General features: G+C 33.3%; 2 protein-coding genes across 2 annotated transcripts in view; one reads left to right on the top strand and one right to left on the bottom strand.

Annotated features, from left to right (window-relative positions):
* Positions 1-780: 780 nt before the first annotated feature.
* Positions 781-6,863, top strand: LOTGIDRAFT_170102 (hypothetical protein; the record flags this gene model as incomplete). Its single annotated transcript, XM_009068738.1, has 6 exons — positions 781-942; positions 1,243-1,364; positions 1,820-1,905; positions 5,532-5,665; positions 6,181-6,369; positions 6,708-6,863. The coding sequence occupies 6 exons, from the start codon at positions 781-783 to the stop codon at positions 6,861-6,863; spliced, it is 849 nt and encodes a 282-aa protein (XP_009066986.1).
* A 484-nt stretch (positions 6,864-7,347) lies between these two features.
* LOTGIDRAFT_198052 (hypothetical protein) overlaps positions 7,348-18,395 on the bottom strand; it is a gene marked incomplete at its 5' end in the record, with an annotated part of 12,527 nt that continues 1,479 nt past the window's right edge. Inside the window, 18 exons of the mRNA XM_009068737.1 lie at positions 7,348-7,996; positions 8,490-8,696; positions 10,154-10,339; positions 10,809-10,937; positions 11,614-11,717; positions 12,987-13,049; positions 13,299-13,409; positions 13,702-13,801; positions 14,094-14,252; positions 14,556-14,760; positions 15,133-15,220; positions 15,437-15,514; positions 15,791-15,903; positions 16,313-16,472; positions 17,153-17,283; positions 17,475-17,595; positions 17,899-18,023; positions 18,230-18,287. Coding sequence (XP_009066985.1) covers positions 7,876-7,996; positions 8,490-8,696; positions 10,154-10,339; positions 10,809-10,937; positions 11,614-11,717; positions 12,987-13,049; positions 13,299-13,409; positions 13,702-13,801; positions 14,094-14,252; positions 14,556-14,760; positions 15,133-15,220; positions 15,437-15,514; positions 15,791-15,903; positions 16,313-16,472; positions 17,153-17,283; positions 17,475-17,595; positions 17,899-18,023; positions 18,230-18,287 — 2,259 coding nt within the window. The 3' untranslated portion in view covers positions 7,348-7,875. The remainder of the gene's footprint in view (positions 7,997-8,489; positions 8,697-10,153; positions 10,340-10,808; positions 10,938-11,613; positions 11,718-12,986; positions 13,050-13,298; positions 13,410-13,701; positions 13,802-14,093; positions 14,253-14,555; positions 14,761-15,132; positions 15,221-15,436; positions 15,515-15,790; positions 15,904-16,312; positions 16,473-17,152; positions 17,284-17,474; positions 17,596-17,898; positions 18,024-18,229; positions 18,288-18,395) is intronic.

Here is an 18,395-nt window from a genome sequence, read left to right as displayed (position 1 = left end):
CTCCAGAATATTTTCCACACAAAAATGTACCCAATCAGTGAAAATGTCCAAATCCACGACATCTGATAATATCATACAAAAAAAACTCTTAGTTTCAAAAAATATCAGAAATAAACCAGCATCTTCCGTTTCTACAGTGACCTTCCAAGACAAACATTGTCATCACCATATCACAGGACCCTCAACTGAACATTATCACACCTTAACAACTAAACAAACTTTCTTGCTAGCCGAGAAACATGTTATTAATAAAGTGAAAACTCGTGATGTGAATATACTTATTAAAACAATCTATGAAGCCTCACCAAAATCATTTCAACCATATTTACGTTTGATTAGATTTGATAAACCTATTGGTAAGTAGATATATTACTGAAGTCTTTGAATGGCATTTAGCAATTCTGAGTACGATATATAGACACAGCTTTATGAAACAACAACTTTAACCAGTGATTGTTCTTCCATAAAGCTATGTCTATATATAGATCTATTACTATGAATTAATCTTTACAATGTCAGTCCATTACAAACTGCATCAAATACCTTAATATCATTAGGCACTTTTCTTTCACAGAAGTTAGTTGAAGTGGAATGACAAAACCCAAAGACAGTTGTCTGAAAATTGAAGTGGTGCAAAGCGATGTTATAAGTTTGCCTTATAAACATAAAAAGTTCCTAACAATCTCTTTAAATGACGGAAATGTTGTGTTAGATGGTGATGAGAACATAGTTTCATGAAAGCACTGGCCTAGGTCACAATGTTGTATTATTTTAGGTACTATGTTATTATTCTGGCCATGTAGTTGGAGTATTGGTCTAGCTGCCCAGGCTGGTCATCTTCCAGATTTTTATATCCTCACCCTATTTGGTATTGGAGCGTTGTTAATGAGAGGGGCTGGGTGTATTGTTAATGATATGTGGGATAAAGATTTTGATAAAATGGTTTGTAGCTTTATATCATTAGCTTTTTACTTATGCTGAGATTTTTTAGTCTATTCTGTTGCCATTGTTCCTGTCAATGTAGCACCAATTCTTGTTCGCATGAAAGTTACAGTGTTTCTTTCTGATATTTGATTTAACCAGGTATGTGCTCAAAGTGGTCCACTTAATTTGTTTTGAATATATAGTAGTAATTGAGCTGAATGTGATGGAATTTACCGACTAAAGCAGCTTTAAAAAAAAACAAAATGTCAAATGATTTCAGACTGTTTCCAGTTTAATATTTATTTTTATTTCTTGCAGGTTGAGAGAACAAAAACAAGACCATTAGCATCAGGAGAATTGTCAAGTTTCGAGGCCCTGGTATTTCTGGGTTCTCAGTTGAGTTTAGCTCTAGCTATCTTACTACAGTTTAATCTATATAGGTTAGTGGACCCTTAATCTCTCTAGGGGTAGAAATCACATTAAATAACAGAACACAATCCAGGGGTAGAGATCACATCTAAGGAGCATGTTTGAGTTATCGCCCTTTATTTTAAGTGATTTTTTCTGAGACAATCCCATTTTCAAATTTTTTGCTTTAGCTTTAATTCAGCTCTTAATACATGTATATTATTATACACTGTGTAGTTTAGTGCATACTACCACTCTTAATAACCACTTAATTAAACTATGGCCCCATGGGCTGCTGCTTTTACACGAGTTAGATCTCCAAACAAAAAGAGTACGCTTATGCGTCTGTTTTAGAAACATTTCCCTAGTAACACTCTGCATGGCGTCACCTGTCTTCAATAGCTAAAACAGACGCAGAAAAGTAATACGTAAAATTCTATTTCATTTTCCCTGTTTATAAGTATTCTTATTTTTTTATTTTTTTCAGTATAATATTAGGAGCAGCATCAATGGGTTTGGTTATATCTTATCCTCTAGCTAAACGTTACACTTACTGGCCTCAAGTTCACCTAGGTAATATTTTATTTATTTTCTATTGAGTTAATTTTTTATGAAGTTTCATTGTCCCAATTTTTGATTTTTTACCCTTGGCCAACACTTTCATCAGCATTTACTGCATCACCTATTACATATTTACACCATGTTTCACTGTGGCAGGTAAACCTTATGTTTATACAAGGCTATTGGATAAAGTGACCACAGCCTCGCCTATTTACTGATATGTTGTAGGAAGTTTTTTTATTCTATATACTTATAAAATTTAATGAAGTGAAACACATACCAAATATTAACTGTTGGCCCTGACTTGAAATGAGTAAGTCTCATAAACCTAGAAAATCAGTCATGTTTGAGTGCTTATTGCAAGTCCTATATCAATATCACCCATTCTGTAGAATTTTCCCGGCAGTAAATATTAAACAATAGAAATATTTCAGGTATATCGTTAAATTGGGGTGTATTACTATCCTGGTGTGCTATATTTGGTGAATTAGACTGGACTATTGTACCACTATACACAGCCTGTGTTCTATACACCATGTTTTACGATACTATATATTCACATCAGGTATTGACAGGCATAGCTTTTATTTTCTTACCCAATATATCGGTAATATTCGAACGATAGTTAGAAGCAGAGAGTACAAAAAGAATGCTAAGGAATATGTTATGGAATAACTCACTTCTAATAACAACTACATAACATTTCATCACAATTTACAGAGCCATTATCAGATGAAATGTCCTTGCTATAAGTAAGTGAGTTATACCAAAATATATTCCTGTGTGTTTATTTGTTATATTCCCTACATATAGCTAGAATGGAGGTACATTCCTTTGTTCAGAGATTTTTGCTATATTGGTTGTGTTTATTGATTGAAATAAGAATAATCAGGTGATTAAGAATTTAGATGTGATATTGGTGTATTTTATGACATTCCCGAATTTTTTGGATTGGTATTGTGGCAAAGAGAGACTTTTGATCAGTTTTGAATTTTGAATTTAAATTAGACTTCTCAGACCCAGCAACAACCCAGTGTTTAGTAGAGTAGAATGTAGTCTTGTTTGTTGTAACTTAGTTGTAGTTTTCTAACTTTTTAATTTCTGCATGCTTCCTCACTGCTTTTGATAATCCCAGTAATAAAGTAACATTTTAAAAGAAGTCAAAAGAGGTTATTTCATCTAATGTATGTATTAGAGAGTGATATTTATTCTGAAAAGGCCACTCTGTTATAATTTACTGTCTTCTGTCTGTATAACTTCACCAATAATTGTGACAATTGGCTTGCATTTTATTTTGGCATAATTTTGTCGCACAAATGATATACAAGGGCCAGATATGTTCTTTTAAATCCATTTAAAATGCTGTAATAAAGGTCCTTGACGAATCTTACAGTTTCTTCACTATTCACAAATCATGTTTTTTATTTGCAATTCATCTGCACATCCAGATTAACATTTTAACATGTCTCAAATTTGTCAATTTTATGCACTCTTTCATCATCTATAACTCATGTTTTTAACATTTAAATGAGGTCCAAAACTGCCACTCATCATCATAGATGAATAGATGAAATCCAATCTGAAATATACCAATAGACTTAGTCTAAGACAGTAGAAAATAGAAGAAAGGAATATATTAGGTATAGGTCTGGTACCTTATTCTTGAAAACTTAACTTTAGATTATTCCAGAGTGTTCCAGTTATCTGATTGGTCAAACACTATAATCAATTTTATATTTTATTTTTCATTCAATAAGATAACATAATTCTTGAAATCTGGATTATATTTAAAGGGACATTCTGCTTTTTGTTAAAAGCGTTGTAAATTATACCTAAAAATATTTCTAAAGCATGCTATTTATATCTATGTATCTCCTTGATCAAACTGAATTTGTTTTTAAAGTGTTAATTAAAAGCTCGGGAGTACTAATTGTTAATAAAGCAGTTTGGACTAGTTTTGATTTTGGCTGTTAATGGCTCGATATTATTGATTAGAATACGTATGAGATATATTTCTCTACAATTTGGCGTTTATTTTACTCAAATCCGTAAAGTAGTTTTCTAACAGCTTCCAAAAAGCATAACAATCTTTAAGATACGTTACAGGACACATTTCTCCAGATTTTGGTGTATAGTTTTCACAAATTTGGACAAAAAAAACTTTCCGACCTACAAAAAAAAGCAGAATGTTCCTTTAAGTTAAGTTTTGGAGAATAAGGTCCCTTGACAAAAGTTTCTTCTTCTATTTTCTTTTATTTCAATAAAAACTCACTGGACCTCTTCTATTTCACCTGTTATTGTCTGTCCTATGGTGTGTTGCTAGTAACATCAACATGCAGGATTCTATTTCTGTTATAGATTAAAAAGAAAAATGTAAATATATCTTTAAAATAATATTAACCAATGGAAATTACTTACAGCATACATTCATGATTATCTTACAAAATTTCTGACAGATTTGGTCCATATTGATATCGGTGTTACAGCCAATCAGATGTCTAGAAGTTATCTGAATTAGGTATTCAAAGATGTTTCTAACCAGAGGACCCTAGATTATTATGTTCTATATAAAAGCTATGCCTGCATGCCTTTTGGTAATATATATATTATTTGCAGGGTTGTGTCACTTGTTTCAAGGTGGTAGAGTTGTCTATGTATTTCTTTTACTAGCACAGAGTGTTTTGGTGTACAGTTTGCGTACAATTTAATAAAAATGTACCAATATCATTACATCATTAGTGTTAACAGCATTAGATTATGTGGATGACAGCTTTGTCGATTCTCATCATTTTTTGATTAATGAATCTAAATTGAAGATGTACCAAATATCTGATTTCTATCCTGTATTTATTTGATATAAAAATCATTGAAATGGAGTTGTTTCAAGATTGATTCAAATATTCAGATATTAATACAAACAAACAGCTGAACAAGAGATCTATCAGCTGATAAAGAAAATATTTAGACAACTAGATCACTTAAAGGTAATGCCAAGTCAAAGACTGTTTTTAAGGATTTACAACCTCTAACCTCCAAATTATAATACCCTTATTCATGACAATTCTGAAAAGTGTACAGATTTTTTATTTTGGAAATTTGGAACTATCTTCAGAATTGAACTTGGCATTGCTTTCATCCTTAGGGTCAAATAAAATAACTTGGTATTGATCATCCTAATCTGATCTTCCCCAACTGATTATTTCATCAAAAAAATAATCAAAAGAAAGAAAGTGTCATAAAACAGTTCAAGAAATAAAGTGGACGCTTGCAGGCATTGGATCTAATTATATACATCTATTGTTTTAAGTCTTTGCCTTGTCATACTTTTGTTTAAAACAGCCTCACCCCTTCTGTATTTTAAAGAAAACAAATGTAGCCCACATTTGAAAACAAAAATTACTATAAATTCAAGGTAAAATAGGCTCAACGAAAGCGATTTTCAGCCATTAAAATTTTTGAAAAATTCCTCTTTTGGCAATTTAAGTCCTCAACCCCAAGGGTCACTAATCTCTGTTTTATTTGACCTTAAAATAGAATGGTTCATATTATGTTTTATTCTCATTTATTTTGCTTTTTTCTATTCCTTACTCAGTCATATGTAAGTTCAGCCCTTTTTTTTTTTTTGCCTTCACCTCTAGGTCTAACGTTTAATTATGGTGTGTTGCTGGGTTGGTCAGCTGTAAACGGAAGTGTTGATTGGCTAACTACTTTGCCGATATATTTTGGATGTTTAGCGTGGACTCTAGTTTATGACACGATTTACGCCCATCAAGTGAGTCTGAAAACGTTGCAAAGTCTTGAATGTTCTAATAGTTTACTGAACAAGTTACCAAGTTTGATTTGGATTCAATTTTTGAATTTTTGGGCAAATTTATTTCATTATTTTTGTTTGATTGTTTGGTTTAGGTTTCTTTCTGAAAATCTATTAAATGTTACAGAATGTCAGTTTATTGAATTTCACCAGACCAATTACCTAAACCTGTTAAAATAAAACAAAGTTTTTAATTGCTCTATATTATAGTTTGCCTTCAAATCCATGCCCAGTCGTGTCCCTTTCTATTTTTTCCGAATTCTATTGCGTAATCTAAGAAATTGACATTTTCCTTCAGAAATTGCCACAAAATCCTGGCCTTAGTCTGTTTTTCTAATCCTCAAATATCAATTTTCACCATAGAAAACTGTATTTGTATCGCATTCAATTTGCTCTGATATCTAATCTCTTGAAAATGTTGTTGCACAAGTTGGCGTGGTTATATTTCCTAATATTCAAATGTTATAATTTTTAAGGATAAATATGATGATATGTTAATAGGAGTAAAATCAACAGCGTTAAAACTAGGAGATCAGACCAAACCTTGGTTAGTTGGTTTCTCAACCATCACTATAGCTGGTATTACCACGTCTGGCTATCTTTGTCATCAAACATGGCCGTTCTATCTCGGTGTTGGTGCCATGGCAACACATCTTGCTCATCAGGTATTTAGGTTTTCTTTTTTAATAAGTGGTATAAACAGTATCTAGATCGATAAGATGTCACATCTAGCTGTCAGATAGCAACACAATTTTTCCTGTCATCTTAGACTCATTACCTCCCTTGACAAAATCATTGCACTCAATCACTGTGATTCAATGTCCAGTTTATTAACAATACATGTATTGAGCCCATTATTTTGTGTACCAATCATTCTCCCCAAAATTCAGTGTCTTATTTTGAGTGTCAATGACATATTTAAAATGCTTTGCAAAATAAGTTTAAAGAACAATATCTCTGTTTCAACTTTTTAATCACGAAATTTCATATTATTTCATTCTAGATATACACAGTAGACTTGAACAATCCAGACAGTTGTGCCAGTAAATTTCGATCTAATAACCAGCTGGGCTTGATGATGTTTCTAGGAATAGTGCTGGGTAACTTATATAAAACAGAAAACAAGGAAGAAGATGATGTTGAAGAAAATACATTTTGAGTTTCATTCACGTGAAGAGATATTAACTAGATTGAATATTTGCTTTACCTTACTATCAGTATTGCCTTTAGAATGAACATGACCTTGACCTACAGACTGAATACAACATAAACAATAGAGTTTCATTCTTTAGAAAGGATATACTTGTATATGTTAAAATCTGACACCTGATATCAGTAGTGCTTTTAGAATGAACAGTTGATGTCTGGTTTTCCTCCAGACAACTTGTCATAAGCCAACCAATGAATTCAGAGCATAGATTTACATTTACCAGAGGGATAAACTGGTTAGAATATTTGCAATACATTCTAATACCGTGTGGGCTAATGAAGACGGACAATGCCATGCAGGGTGCAACGAGGGAACAGTTTATTATCCCATCCAAACGACTAGACGCTTTTTCCATGTCAGCCCCTCTACCTGCATCACTGACAGGGGGGAAACAAGGTTGTCAGTAATCCCTTGAAAGATAAAAAAAAAAGTAAACAGTGCATATATTAAAGTTTATTTCCCCAGTTCTATAAATTAACAATATTTCACCCCCAATATGTACAAATTATATAACAACTGTAAATAAACAAAGCTTATATACTTTGAGTTTTGCTTCTTATTTATTATATAATTTAGAAAAAGATGTTTATGCACCAAAATTTAGCATGAAAACAAACAAACATAGCATTATAAATGCCTTTTTTCAGAAATAAACAAATTTTGTATCTGTATTGAACAATAGATAAAAATGTGTCATGTAAAACTTCTGTCTTATACTGCAATAGCCACTGTTCTTGTGTCACAGAAGTTTGTAAATGCAGCCAATCAGAGGCCTTGACATAAAGTCTGACGAAAAACAATAAGCCATAATGTTCAAGGGCTGATTGGCTGTACTCTCTGGATTACAATCCAATCAAATTGCTACAATCATTGATACAAGAAAGGAGGCTATATGCAGTATAAGGTAAAAGACGAATTTTGCAATAGCTTGAAGATACCAATACAAGTGTGTCTTATAAAACTAGCTAGCACTAGTAGATTGGAGTCCACGTTGTAATAAGTCAATCATGATGGGGTACACATCAGCATATTCTTTCCCTTGTCTCTGACGAACATTCTTCACATACGCTTCTAGAGCACCTCTACAATAGACATTAAAATAATATTCAAAATTGATATAGATGTGTGTGTTGTATAAACAAATAGAAAGCACCTAGCTATGGCATATCAGTGAACTATAAATTTCACTCTTTAAAGGAATATGGAAGAATTACCAAATGTGCCTCCTTCAGAATGTATTGAAAAGCTTTGACACTACTGGGACTACTTTACCTAAACCAACACGCATGCAAGTAGGATAGACAGACTTATAAAAAGCATCTAGTTGTTTGGATCAGACAATAAACCGAGACCCTCTGTGATACAGTTGGAAATCAACAAAGAGTAGGCTTCTATCTGATCTAGCAAATTTAACCTCATTGTACACTGTATGGTGTAGCCCATGTTCATCAGCCTTACCAGCTGCAGAAAAGTAGCATGCCTGGCCCACCCTGATTGCCAAAACAGGTTTAGAAATGTAGGATGTATAACTCTATTTCATTTCTTAATTGGGACCATGATAAATAATAAACCTACTTGATAAATTGCAGCCTGTCTGATTCCAGTGGGTGACTTTCTAACCATTGTGAGTAGCGACTGATTGACCAATCAGAGGCCTGGTGTGGTGATTTTAACTCGACAGGTGCCCGGGCAAATAGATAATGTAACACTGCACTGTAAGGAATGATTTCTCCTATAGCTGGACTCTTTATTAGATGTTCTGTTGTTTGGAATAATAACGGTCTGTAAAAGAAGAGAAGCAAGGATAACAAATTAAAATCCCATGTTACAAAATGGTCTTAATAAGATAACACATGATCTTCAGGCCACATATTCTCAAAATGATCTTAGCGCTAGGATGTCCTAGGTTCTTATCTTCTAACATTGAATCTAGGATGTCCTAGGTTCTTATCTTCTAACATTGAATCTAGGATATCCTAGGTTCTTATCTTCTAACATTGATTCTAGGATGTCCTAGGTTCTTATCTTCTAACATTGAATCTAGGATATCCTAGGTTCTTATCTTCTAACATTGATTCTAGGATGTCCTAGGTTCTTATCTTCTAACATTGAATCTAGGATATCCTAGGTTCTTATCTTCTAACATTGATTCTAGGATATCCTAGGTTCTTATCTTCTAACATTGAATCTAGGATATCCTAGGTTCTTATCTTCTAACATTGATTCTAGGATGTCCTAGGTTCTTATCTTCTAACATTGAATCTAGGATATCCTAGGTTCTTATCTTCTAACATTGAATCTAGGATGTCTTAGGTTCTTATCTTCTAACATAGATTCTAGGATATCCTAGGTTCTTATCTTCTAACATTGAATCTAGGATATCCTAGGTTCTTATCTTCTAACATTGAATCTAGGATGTCCTAGGTTCTTATCTTCTAACATTGAATCTAGGATGTCCTAGGTTCTTATCTTCTAACATTGAATCTAGGATATCCTAGGTTCTTATCTTCTAACATTGATTCGAGGATGTCCTAGGTTCTTATCTTCTAACATTGAATCTAGGATATCCTAGGTTCTTATCTTCTAACATTGATTCTAGGATGTCCTAGGTTCTTATCTTCTAACATTGAATCTAGGATATCCTAGGTTCTTATCTTCTAACATAGTAGCGCTAGGATCGTTTTGAGAATACATGGCCAGGATTCTTCAGCTGATCCTTGCCAGACATCTTGGCAATTATTTTATAAGGAAAAGCAACATAGGTTCTCAAAGATCAATTAATTCTTGGCCAAATCACTTAACCATGGTATTGCAAACGGTCATAACCAACCCCCCCTGCATTAATATTCTGATTGATAAAGGCCCTTTATTGTTGGAATGATGTATGAATATTTAGTTCTACACAAAACTGTAATACATGTACTAAACTATCGTGTCTAACTAGCTAGTAGATTGTTTTGTACAATGACAGTTTTTCTGTAGTCAGAATGGGACTAGAACATACCAAACTATCTTGTCTAACTAGCTAGTAGATTGTTTTGTACAATCTGTAGTCAGATTGGGACAAGAACATACCAAACTATCTTGTCTAACTAGCTAGTAGATTGTTTTGTACAATCTGTAGTCAGAATGGGACTAGAACATACCAAACTATCTTGTCTAACTAGCTAGTAGATTGTTTTGTACAATGACAGTTTTTCTGTAGTCAGAATGGGACTAGAACACAATTAATTACTAACCTGAAAGCACGTAAAAGTTTGTAAGTTTTCCCCATATCAGATATTCTACGACAAAATGGCGAAATTGCCAGTTCCATCTGAGCAAAATCTGCAGCTAGACGTAGTTTACCCCCGTCCCCTATAGGACGAATTAAACTAGCATGTCGAATAAACAACTCAGTGCATCTACATGCTAATGGCTGAAGACTGAAAAACAGTTTGATATACATGTAGATTTAAACAATGTGAATTTTCAAACATAATTTTTAGCACATGATAGGTGATTTGGGTGAACTATTATTACCTGGAGAAGGATTCAAATTAATAGCCCCGATTGTCAAGCAAACAACAATCCAACTGGCTACAGACTGAGATAACCCACTCCAATGAACGATCAAGGAAATAATAGGTACTGCTTCAATCATTTTCAAGCGCAAATTGAATATTTAAGTGATTGTAAAAAGGTTATATTTGTAAGGGGGACACTGACAACATAGATTAGCACCTTCCAAATTTTCAATCAGACGTCCATATTCTTGCAGTTCTACTAAAATTGAGTGTTATATGATGTCACTATCGCAAAGGCCCTTAGATATTATTAATAGCTTTAATGAGGGAATAGTAATATCCAGTATACCACCATTGTATTATACATACAAATGAATTCAATATCTACCTTTCCATGATAAATTGTTGACAATGGAACTGTGAGATATATTCTATAGAACATCTTGATACAAAACCTTGTAGTTCTCTCATGTATAATGAACAGGGTGCTTCTGTCTGACCAGCTGGAGGGGCTCCTCTAAAATACAATACAACCTTACAGTGAGTTTTGATTTAAATATTGTTTACTGATGTCCTGTATGTATATACGAAGGTTTCTAAACTGACAGCCTGTGCATCATTTATGACGCACCAAAGATCGCAAAGTAAAACACAATGGAATTTGAAAAAAAATTGACAAGGTGATTCATCAATTCCAAACATACGAGTGTAATGGCCTCTTAGTAAATTTACTTGACAAATCCTGGCTACAGGGCCACAAAACAATTCATATGCTTAGCTGAGTTTTTACTCAAGCTTATAATGCCCCTTGCATCAAGAAAAGATAAAACTTGAAGATTAATATGAAAACGCCAGAAACATTGTGCCTAAGGAATAGATTGATATATTTGTTATTTGATACAATCAGTTATACACCTGTAATAGCAGCTTCATATTTGAGTAAAATCTCAGTAAGGTATGAAAAAAGGATTGTGGCCATGGGGTGGCCATATGTTTGTCTGACCTTACTCTAGTATGATAAACTATAGATACACAACCCTGCAATATGATACATATATGCCAGCCATATTGTAAATCATGCATATCTATCAATTTACTGACTGATCAATCATATGACTGGGACACTACAATAATTATTATCAGAAACTTGTACTTGTGCCTTAAAATTTTTAAATTTAACACAATCAACTCACCCGGAGAAGTCCTCTTGATGTATGGTTAATATAATAGCTTCAAGAGCATCTAATATAGATGATAATAGTGGGTTAATAGCACTGCCCATCAATACAATGATACCCTAGAATTATAATAAAACCTGTATTTAATATAGATGATAATAGTGGGTTGATAGCACTGCCCATCAATACAATGATACCCTAGAATTATAATAAAACCTGTATCTAATATAGATGATAATAGTAGGTTGATAGCACTGCCCATCAATACAATGATACCCTAGAATTATAATAAAACCTGTATCTAATATAGATGATAATAGCAGGTTAATAGCACTGCCCATCAATACAATGATACCCTAGAATTATAATAAAACCTGTATCTAATATAGATGATAATAGTGGGTTAATAGCACTGCCCATCAATACAATGATACCCTAGAATTATAATAAAACCTGTATTTAATATAGATGATAATAGTGGGTTGATAGCACTGCCCATCAATACAATGATACCCTAGAATTATAATAAAACCTGTATCTAATATAGATGATAATAGCAGGTTGATAGCACTGCCCATCAATACAATGATACCCTAGAATTATAATAAAACCTGTATCTAATATAGATGATAATAGTGGGTTGATAGCACTGCCCATCAATACAATGATACCCTAGAATTATAATAAAACCTGTATCTAATATAGATGATAATAGCAGGTTAATAGCACTGCCCATCAATACAATGATACCCTAGAATTATAATAAAACCTGTATCTAATATAGATGATAATAGTGGGTTAATAGCACTGCCCATCAATACAATGATACCCTAGAATTATAATAAAACCTGTATCTAATATAGATGATAATAGTGGGTTAATAGCACTGCCCATCAATACAATGATACCCTAGAATTATAATAAATGAAATAATACGTTTTACGTCTTTTCTGCAGTACTATTGACTAGAAAAGATGGAGAGAAACTGTAGTCGCCCCTTGTCCCCCTGGGGTCGAAGTGGGTTAAGTCATGTAAGTCTTACTTTTCTGCATGTGTTTGGGCTAATGATGACAGGCAATGCCATGCAGTATGCAGAAAGGAAAACTTTGACAGCAAAACGCTATTAGTCTATTATTTTCTGCATTCATTCTGATCTCAGTTTAGTAAATGCTGGTATTCTACACTTAAATCACAGAGCTTAAAGATGTGTCAGGGAGCCTGTTTCACCTCAAAATCACATGGTAAGAATTTGTCATAATTATGAATATCAACATTGTGAAAAACCATACTACAAAATTGATTGTAAGATTTTTCATGAAATAAGACCCTAAAAAATGGACTGAGGAAACCCTACAGTAACAGAAGAAGACAAGAAAAATATTATATACCTTCTGTGATTCTATTATACTATCTATAGCTTCAACAGGAAAATGTTTAATACCTTCTACAACCTACAATAATATAATGAGGAAAATAAAATTAAATTAAATTTTTTCTGCACCTGTTTGAGAACGGGCAACCCCATGCACTGTGCAATGAGAATAAATTATAGCATTAGCCTTCTCTCAACCTCCATCCATTAAAAGGTCATTAATGTGCACACACACAGGGCCGTTGTTTATTGTCCTGTCAGATCAACTTATTCCCCTTTTTTTTAGCCTTTCCTCCAACCTGTATCACTGATGTTATACAATACAAACCTTGGTGACAGAGTCATGTAGTTGATATAGAGTGTTAACAACTGCAGCATTTCGTGTCTGTCCTACAGTGGGTGGTCCTATAACTTGACTAGCTTCTCCACCAGTAGCCAGCTACAATATCAAACAGTTTCAAATATAACTTGGATTAAAAGAAGGAGAGAATTTAACCTGGGCATGTATTTTCGAAACGATCTTAGCGCTAGGACGTCCTAGAATCAATGTTAGAAGATAAAAACCTAGGATATCCTAGCACTAAGATCGTTTTGAGAATACGTGGCCTGGTCTTTTTAGAAGAGATCTTTAATGTGCACATCCTGTGGCCGGATGGTCCCGATCTATTTTAAACATAACAAATGGCTAACACTTTTGCAAAATTTTACAGAAGATTTTGATGTTTACTTACCAACTGTTCACTTTTAACACAGAATAATTTGATGGTGTTAGCCACGTTTTTAGCTACAGTTATACTTAATTTATTATCTACAGTAGACACGTTCAACTCACTGAAAATATCAAAAAGATTATTACAGAACATCCAGGAGAATTTTCCTAGTCCCTCTACATTTCAAACTCTGAGTTGGGAGCACAAGTCTTGGAAAATAGATTAATTTCCTTCAAGCTTATATTAGATAACAGAGAAGCTAAAACCGGTTCAATATTTCATCCTCATATCCTCATGAGGCTACACATACCCAGTTTCATTGAATGACATGTAAATAATGTTGATAGACAGACAGTACAACATGGACGACGGCAATACATCATAGCGGGGATATAAAAAGCCATACTGCCTACCTGTTAATAGTTTTAATGATATTTTCAACTTCTTCAGGAGTAGGTGGATTAACATTACTAGAGAACACCAAGTTGATAGGATCATGAAGTCGAGACAGAGACTTGGATAAATAGGCTGTTTCAAATTTACTCAACGTATTTCTTAAAGCCATCTCAGAACTGTAAGAAAATTAATTCAAAATGGAAGTTAGTCAAAGTTAGCCTGTGTGGTTTTGAAATATATCTTAAACATTACCGATACCAATATGATCCAATAAATGCTAGATAATTTTCATGAAAAGCCCCATGAATGACCTGTAATTGCATTTATAGTGAGTTTAATTTTATTATTTATTATTTCCAATTATAACTGATATCATTATGACCCAATAAACACAGTTTTAAATCATGTCATCCTCCACTTGTAATTATTGCTTGATTAAGACATGTATATATTTCTTAAAATTCAAATATTCTACTTACTCATAAGTGTCTTTAGAATTAGATCTAGCAGACACCAAAAAGAAATTGTCATGGCTACCATCATCATCTGTTAAACCAGGATCAAGGTTACTACTAGCTGTTACCATGGAAACAGAGAACTGATGCAGACGTTTCCATAAATCATTATATAACCGTAGTAACTTGGGGTATTCTCCTTCAAAAGCTTGCTTCAGAAATGGTGAACCTAAAAGCATATGATAGAAATTTTAAAACTCTTACACAGTCCTTCCCTTGTGTTAAAAGTTTTGTAGGTTTTTGTCACAAATTTTGTGATGTTTTTACTGAACAAGTCTTGTCATATCAAGTGGTTAAAGACTATCAGAATATACCTAAAAAAATGGTGTTTTACATCTCATTTTTTTGATAGAAATTTGGCTAATGGAGACAGTAGGCACATGCACTGTGTTCTTCCAAAAATCAGCCAATGATTTGCTCTCAGAAAACATGAACTAAACAACCAATCTATTTTATCATAAATGTTGCCAGAAATCAATTCAATTTGGGGTACTAAAAGTATATCAGCTAAAACTTTGTTAGACAATTAAATTTCACTTACCACTGGCAGCGTCAGTAAATTCTGTTAACAACATGGCTGTTACAGATTCCCAGAATTCCTGCATAAAATTTACATCCCCGTTTCTATGCTGAAATAATCAAGAAATATTGGTCATAAAACTGAGACCTTAATAGTAGTAGTCTAGATCACAAGGTAAAATATCAAAACTAAGAGCGTTTTGACGGCCAAATGATTCCAAATTTGTTTATTCCAAATGTGGAGGAATGTTTAACATGTACAGCCTGCAGCGTTTCTTGGAATAACTTAACAGTATAGTTCTAATACTCTACTGTGAAATACTGACCATAGCTAATTCTTCTATAAAACAAACATGAGTAACAGGATCTCTCTTTTTCACTAAAACTTTCTGTAAATGTTGAATCTGTAACAGAAATGATCAATTTCTCAAATTAAATGATTATAAAAGAACTCATTTTTTGATTTTGGATTGACATTAGATGTTTTCTTAACTCAGAGACAATGATAAAATTGATTTTCACTACTCCAATTTTCACATTTTCAGTCAGATATCTATGTTTCTTGCAATTCCACTGAAACTAAGCTTTTTATGATGTCACTATTGCAAAGGCTGCTATAATTTTTCTTAAACTATTATATCAGAAAATAATATATAAAAATTCGAAGTAATTTTATTGACCTGAGCACAAGAGGCATAAATATTGTCCATCAATTTCTCCATATTGGTCCATAGAGTAGCTCGGAATGCAGCAGTATTTCCTGGTGTAGGCATGGCAGCTCTTCCAGGAGCACCTGTAAAATTGAAAAATTAAAGATTAGCAGGTGATTTTCATTACAATTGATACAAGAATCCAAGTCATGGTCATGTTGATAGCATAATATGATTAAGTTTTTCTGGAAACAGGATTCACAGATCACATTAATAAAAGTAAATTTATTACTGGTATATGTCACAACAACTATCCCCAGGATTACAATGTCCTTCTCTTAGTTTCTAGTCTCTAGAACCCAGCTCTCAGCCCTCTAGCTCCAAGTAATCTACCTTTATTGGACTGTGATGTAGAAGTGTAGATAGAGTTGTAGAGTTTTACCACCAACAATGTTCAAATATTACTATGTAGCATCTCCTTCACACTCAGTCTCTAATCCCCACCCCTTAGCCTCAAGCCCAACACCCTCGTCTAGCCCCCAGTTAACCTACCTTTATTGGACTGTGAAGTAGAAATTAATTTAGCATCCAGCCCTGTTCTAATATTACTATGGAGAGTCTCCTTCACACTCAGTACAACTTTATCTACCACATTATGAAGGGAACCCAGGTTGTGAAAAACTTGTAAAGATGTTGATACTTGGGCTTGATTCTGGTAGTTAAAAAATCAAAAATTCCATTTTGAATAACGATTGTTTTTTAATAATTTCTAGAAAATTGTTAAGTTTAACATTATTGTGGACAACTATCTTCAAATGAAATAAACATACTATATGGCAACTAAGAAACTCAATTATTGACTTGCTCCATGCTGCTGACAATGTTTCAGATATAAAATCCTCATCCGGACAGCTATATTGATAAAGGGGGTTAATTTGTATATAAGCAGAGGATGTTAAATAGATTGCAATACCAGAAGCAAATTGGCATGCTAGGGTTTTAGTAGTTCAGCCACCAAACACAACACAATACAATAGCCTGGTGATAAAAAATCTTCATCAGGACAGCTCTTTTGGTAATGAGCATAACTTTCCAAAATAAGACTTGAGGTGGATGAGCAAAGCAGGCATACTCACTAAAGATAGTGGACCACAGCCATATACGCCCAACACGGCATGCGGATAGTAAATATTCAAGATTTTGGGGCAAGGGCAATAACTCTGCTTCTAACGGTCGAAAATAGCTCAAATTGATCTTCGTTTTATGAATAGGAATACATATACCGAATTTCATTTGATTCAGAGCGTTTACAAGCAAATGTTGACAGACGAACCCACGGACCTACATAGAGATGTGGGCGTATAAAAAGGAGATAAATTGCTATAAACTGACCTGTGTTTCCATGCCTTGTTCTAACATTTTCTGGGCCTGAGATTCCACTTCCTTCCTGGCCTGTTTACAGAATCTTCTATCTTGTTCTATTATCTCAATACCAGTTAGATCTACACCTTCACATACATAATCTAAAAATATATAAATACAAAATAGATCTACTTTAATGACTCAACTCTCCAACATGGATAGGAAACGAGTACTAAAAATACCATCTTGGCCTTTACAGCCTAAAACCTGGGACCTGCATAGTAAGTTTATAGTTGTGTTCCATAAACCTCAATTGAAAAAACTGTCTATTCAATACACTAAGCTTTCTTACCTAGTTCATTCAGACTCTGAGCAGCTTTAGTTATTTCTCGTGATCCACCCTGTAGTTGGCCGTGTAGACGTTTACTTAGATATATGATTCTTATAATTCTTCTTAAAATATCACATGTTTCCTGTAAATAACCAATTGTAATCATTCAGAATCAAAGTAATCTCAGTAGAATCTCCAAAAAATTTGATTCAGAAACATTTTTTGTATTAACAGGAATGATGTATTATGGAATACCATTATTGATTCAAGACCCTTTATCAAATATATTTCTGTAAATTCTAAAATACCTCGTTACATAAACTTTTTTAAAACATCAAAGAGAACTGATTTGAAAATCAGACAAGTTATTGAAGACATTTTCTTTGTTATGGATAAAATCCATTCTCAATCTAATTCTAATTCTAATCTAACCCCTTCTACTAACCTGTAAATGTCGAAGTTGAGTTGTTCTGGCCAATATTTTATTGTAGGGTTCATTTACCTTCGATCTGACTCGATCCATGGCGGCCAGTAACGACTGAATTCTGGTCTGCATCATCTGTAACACCCCTGATAACAAAAACACAATCCATGTAATACCAATTATTGAACAATAGAACAACCCCACATACAAATAAGAAGTTTTTTAAGTCCTACTGCTCATTTAAAATGCTCTCTTCAAATTATAAACAAAAATACAATCACATAATGATAATTAAGAAATTTATGGTTAATAAATTTCAAAATTGTCAAAAAATATCATTGCTCAACTTTACCTTCAAGAGTTTCCACACTGGTGGCTTGAGATAATAAATCTCCATGATGGGTCACAATCTAAAACATAAAACAAAGTAATCTAATTCCACACCAAGACCTATTTTGACATGCCATAATATTCCATATATTGTTTTGGAAGTAGATTTCTGTTGGTTCATGTGTAGA

This window comes from Lottia gigantea (assembly GCF_000327385.1).
Source record: "Lottia gigantea unplaced genomic scaffold LOTGIsca_93, whole genome shotgun sequence".
Classification (NCBI taxonomy): domain Eukaryota; kingdom Metazoa; phylum Mollusca; class Gastropoda; family Lottiidae; genus Lottia; species Lottia gigantea.
Note: the sequence above shows the minus strand (reverse complement) of the source record. Positions and strands in the feature narration are given on the sequence as shown.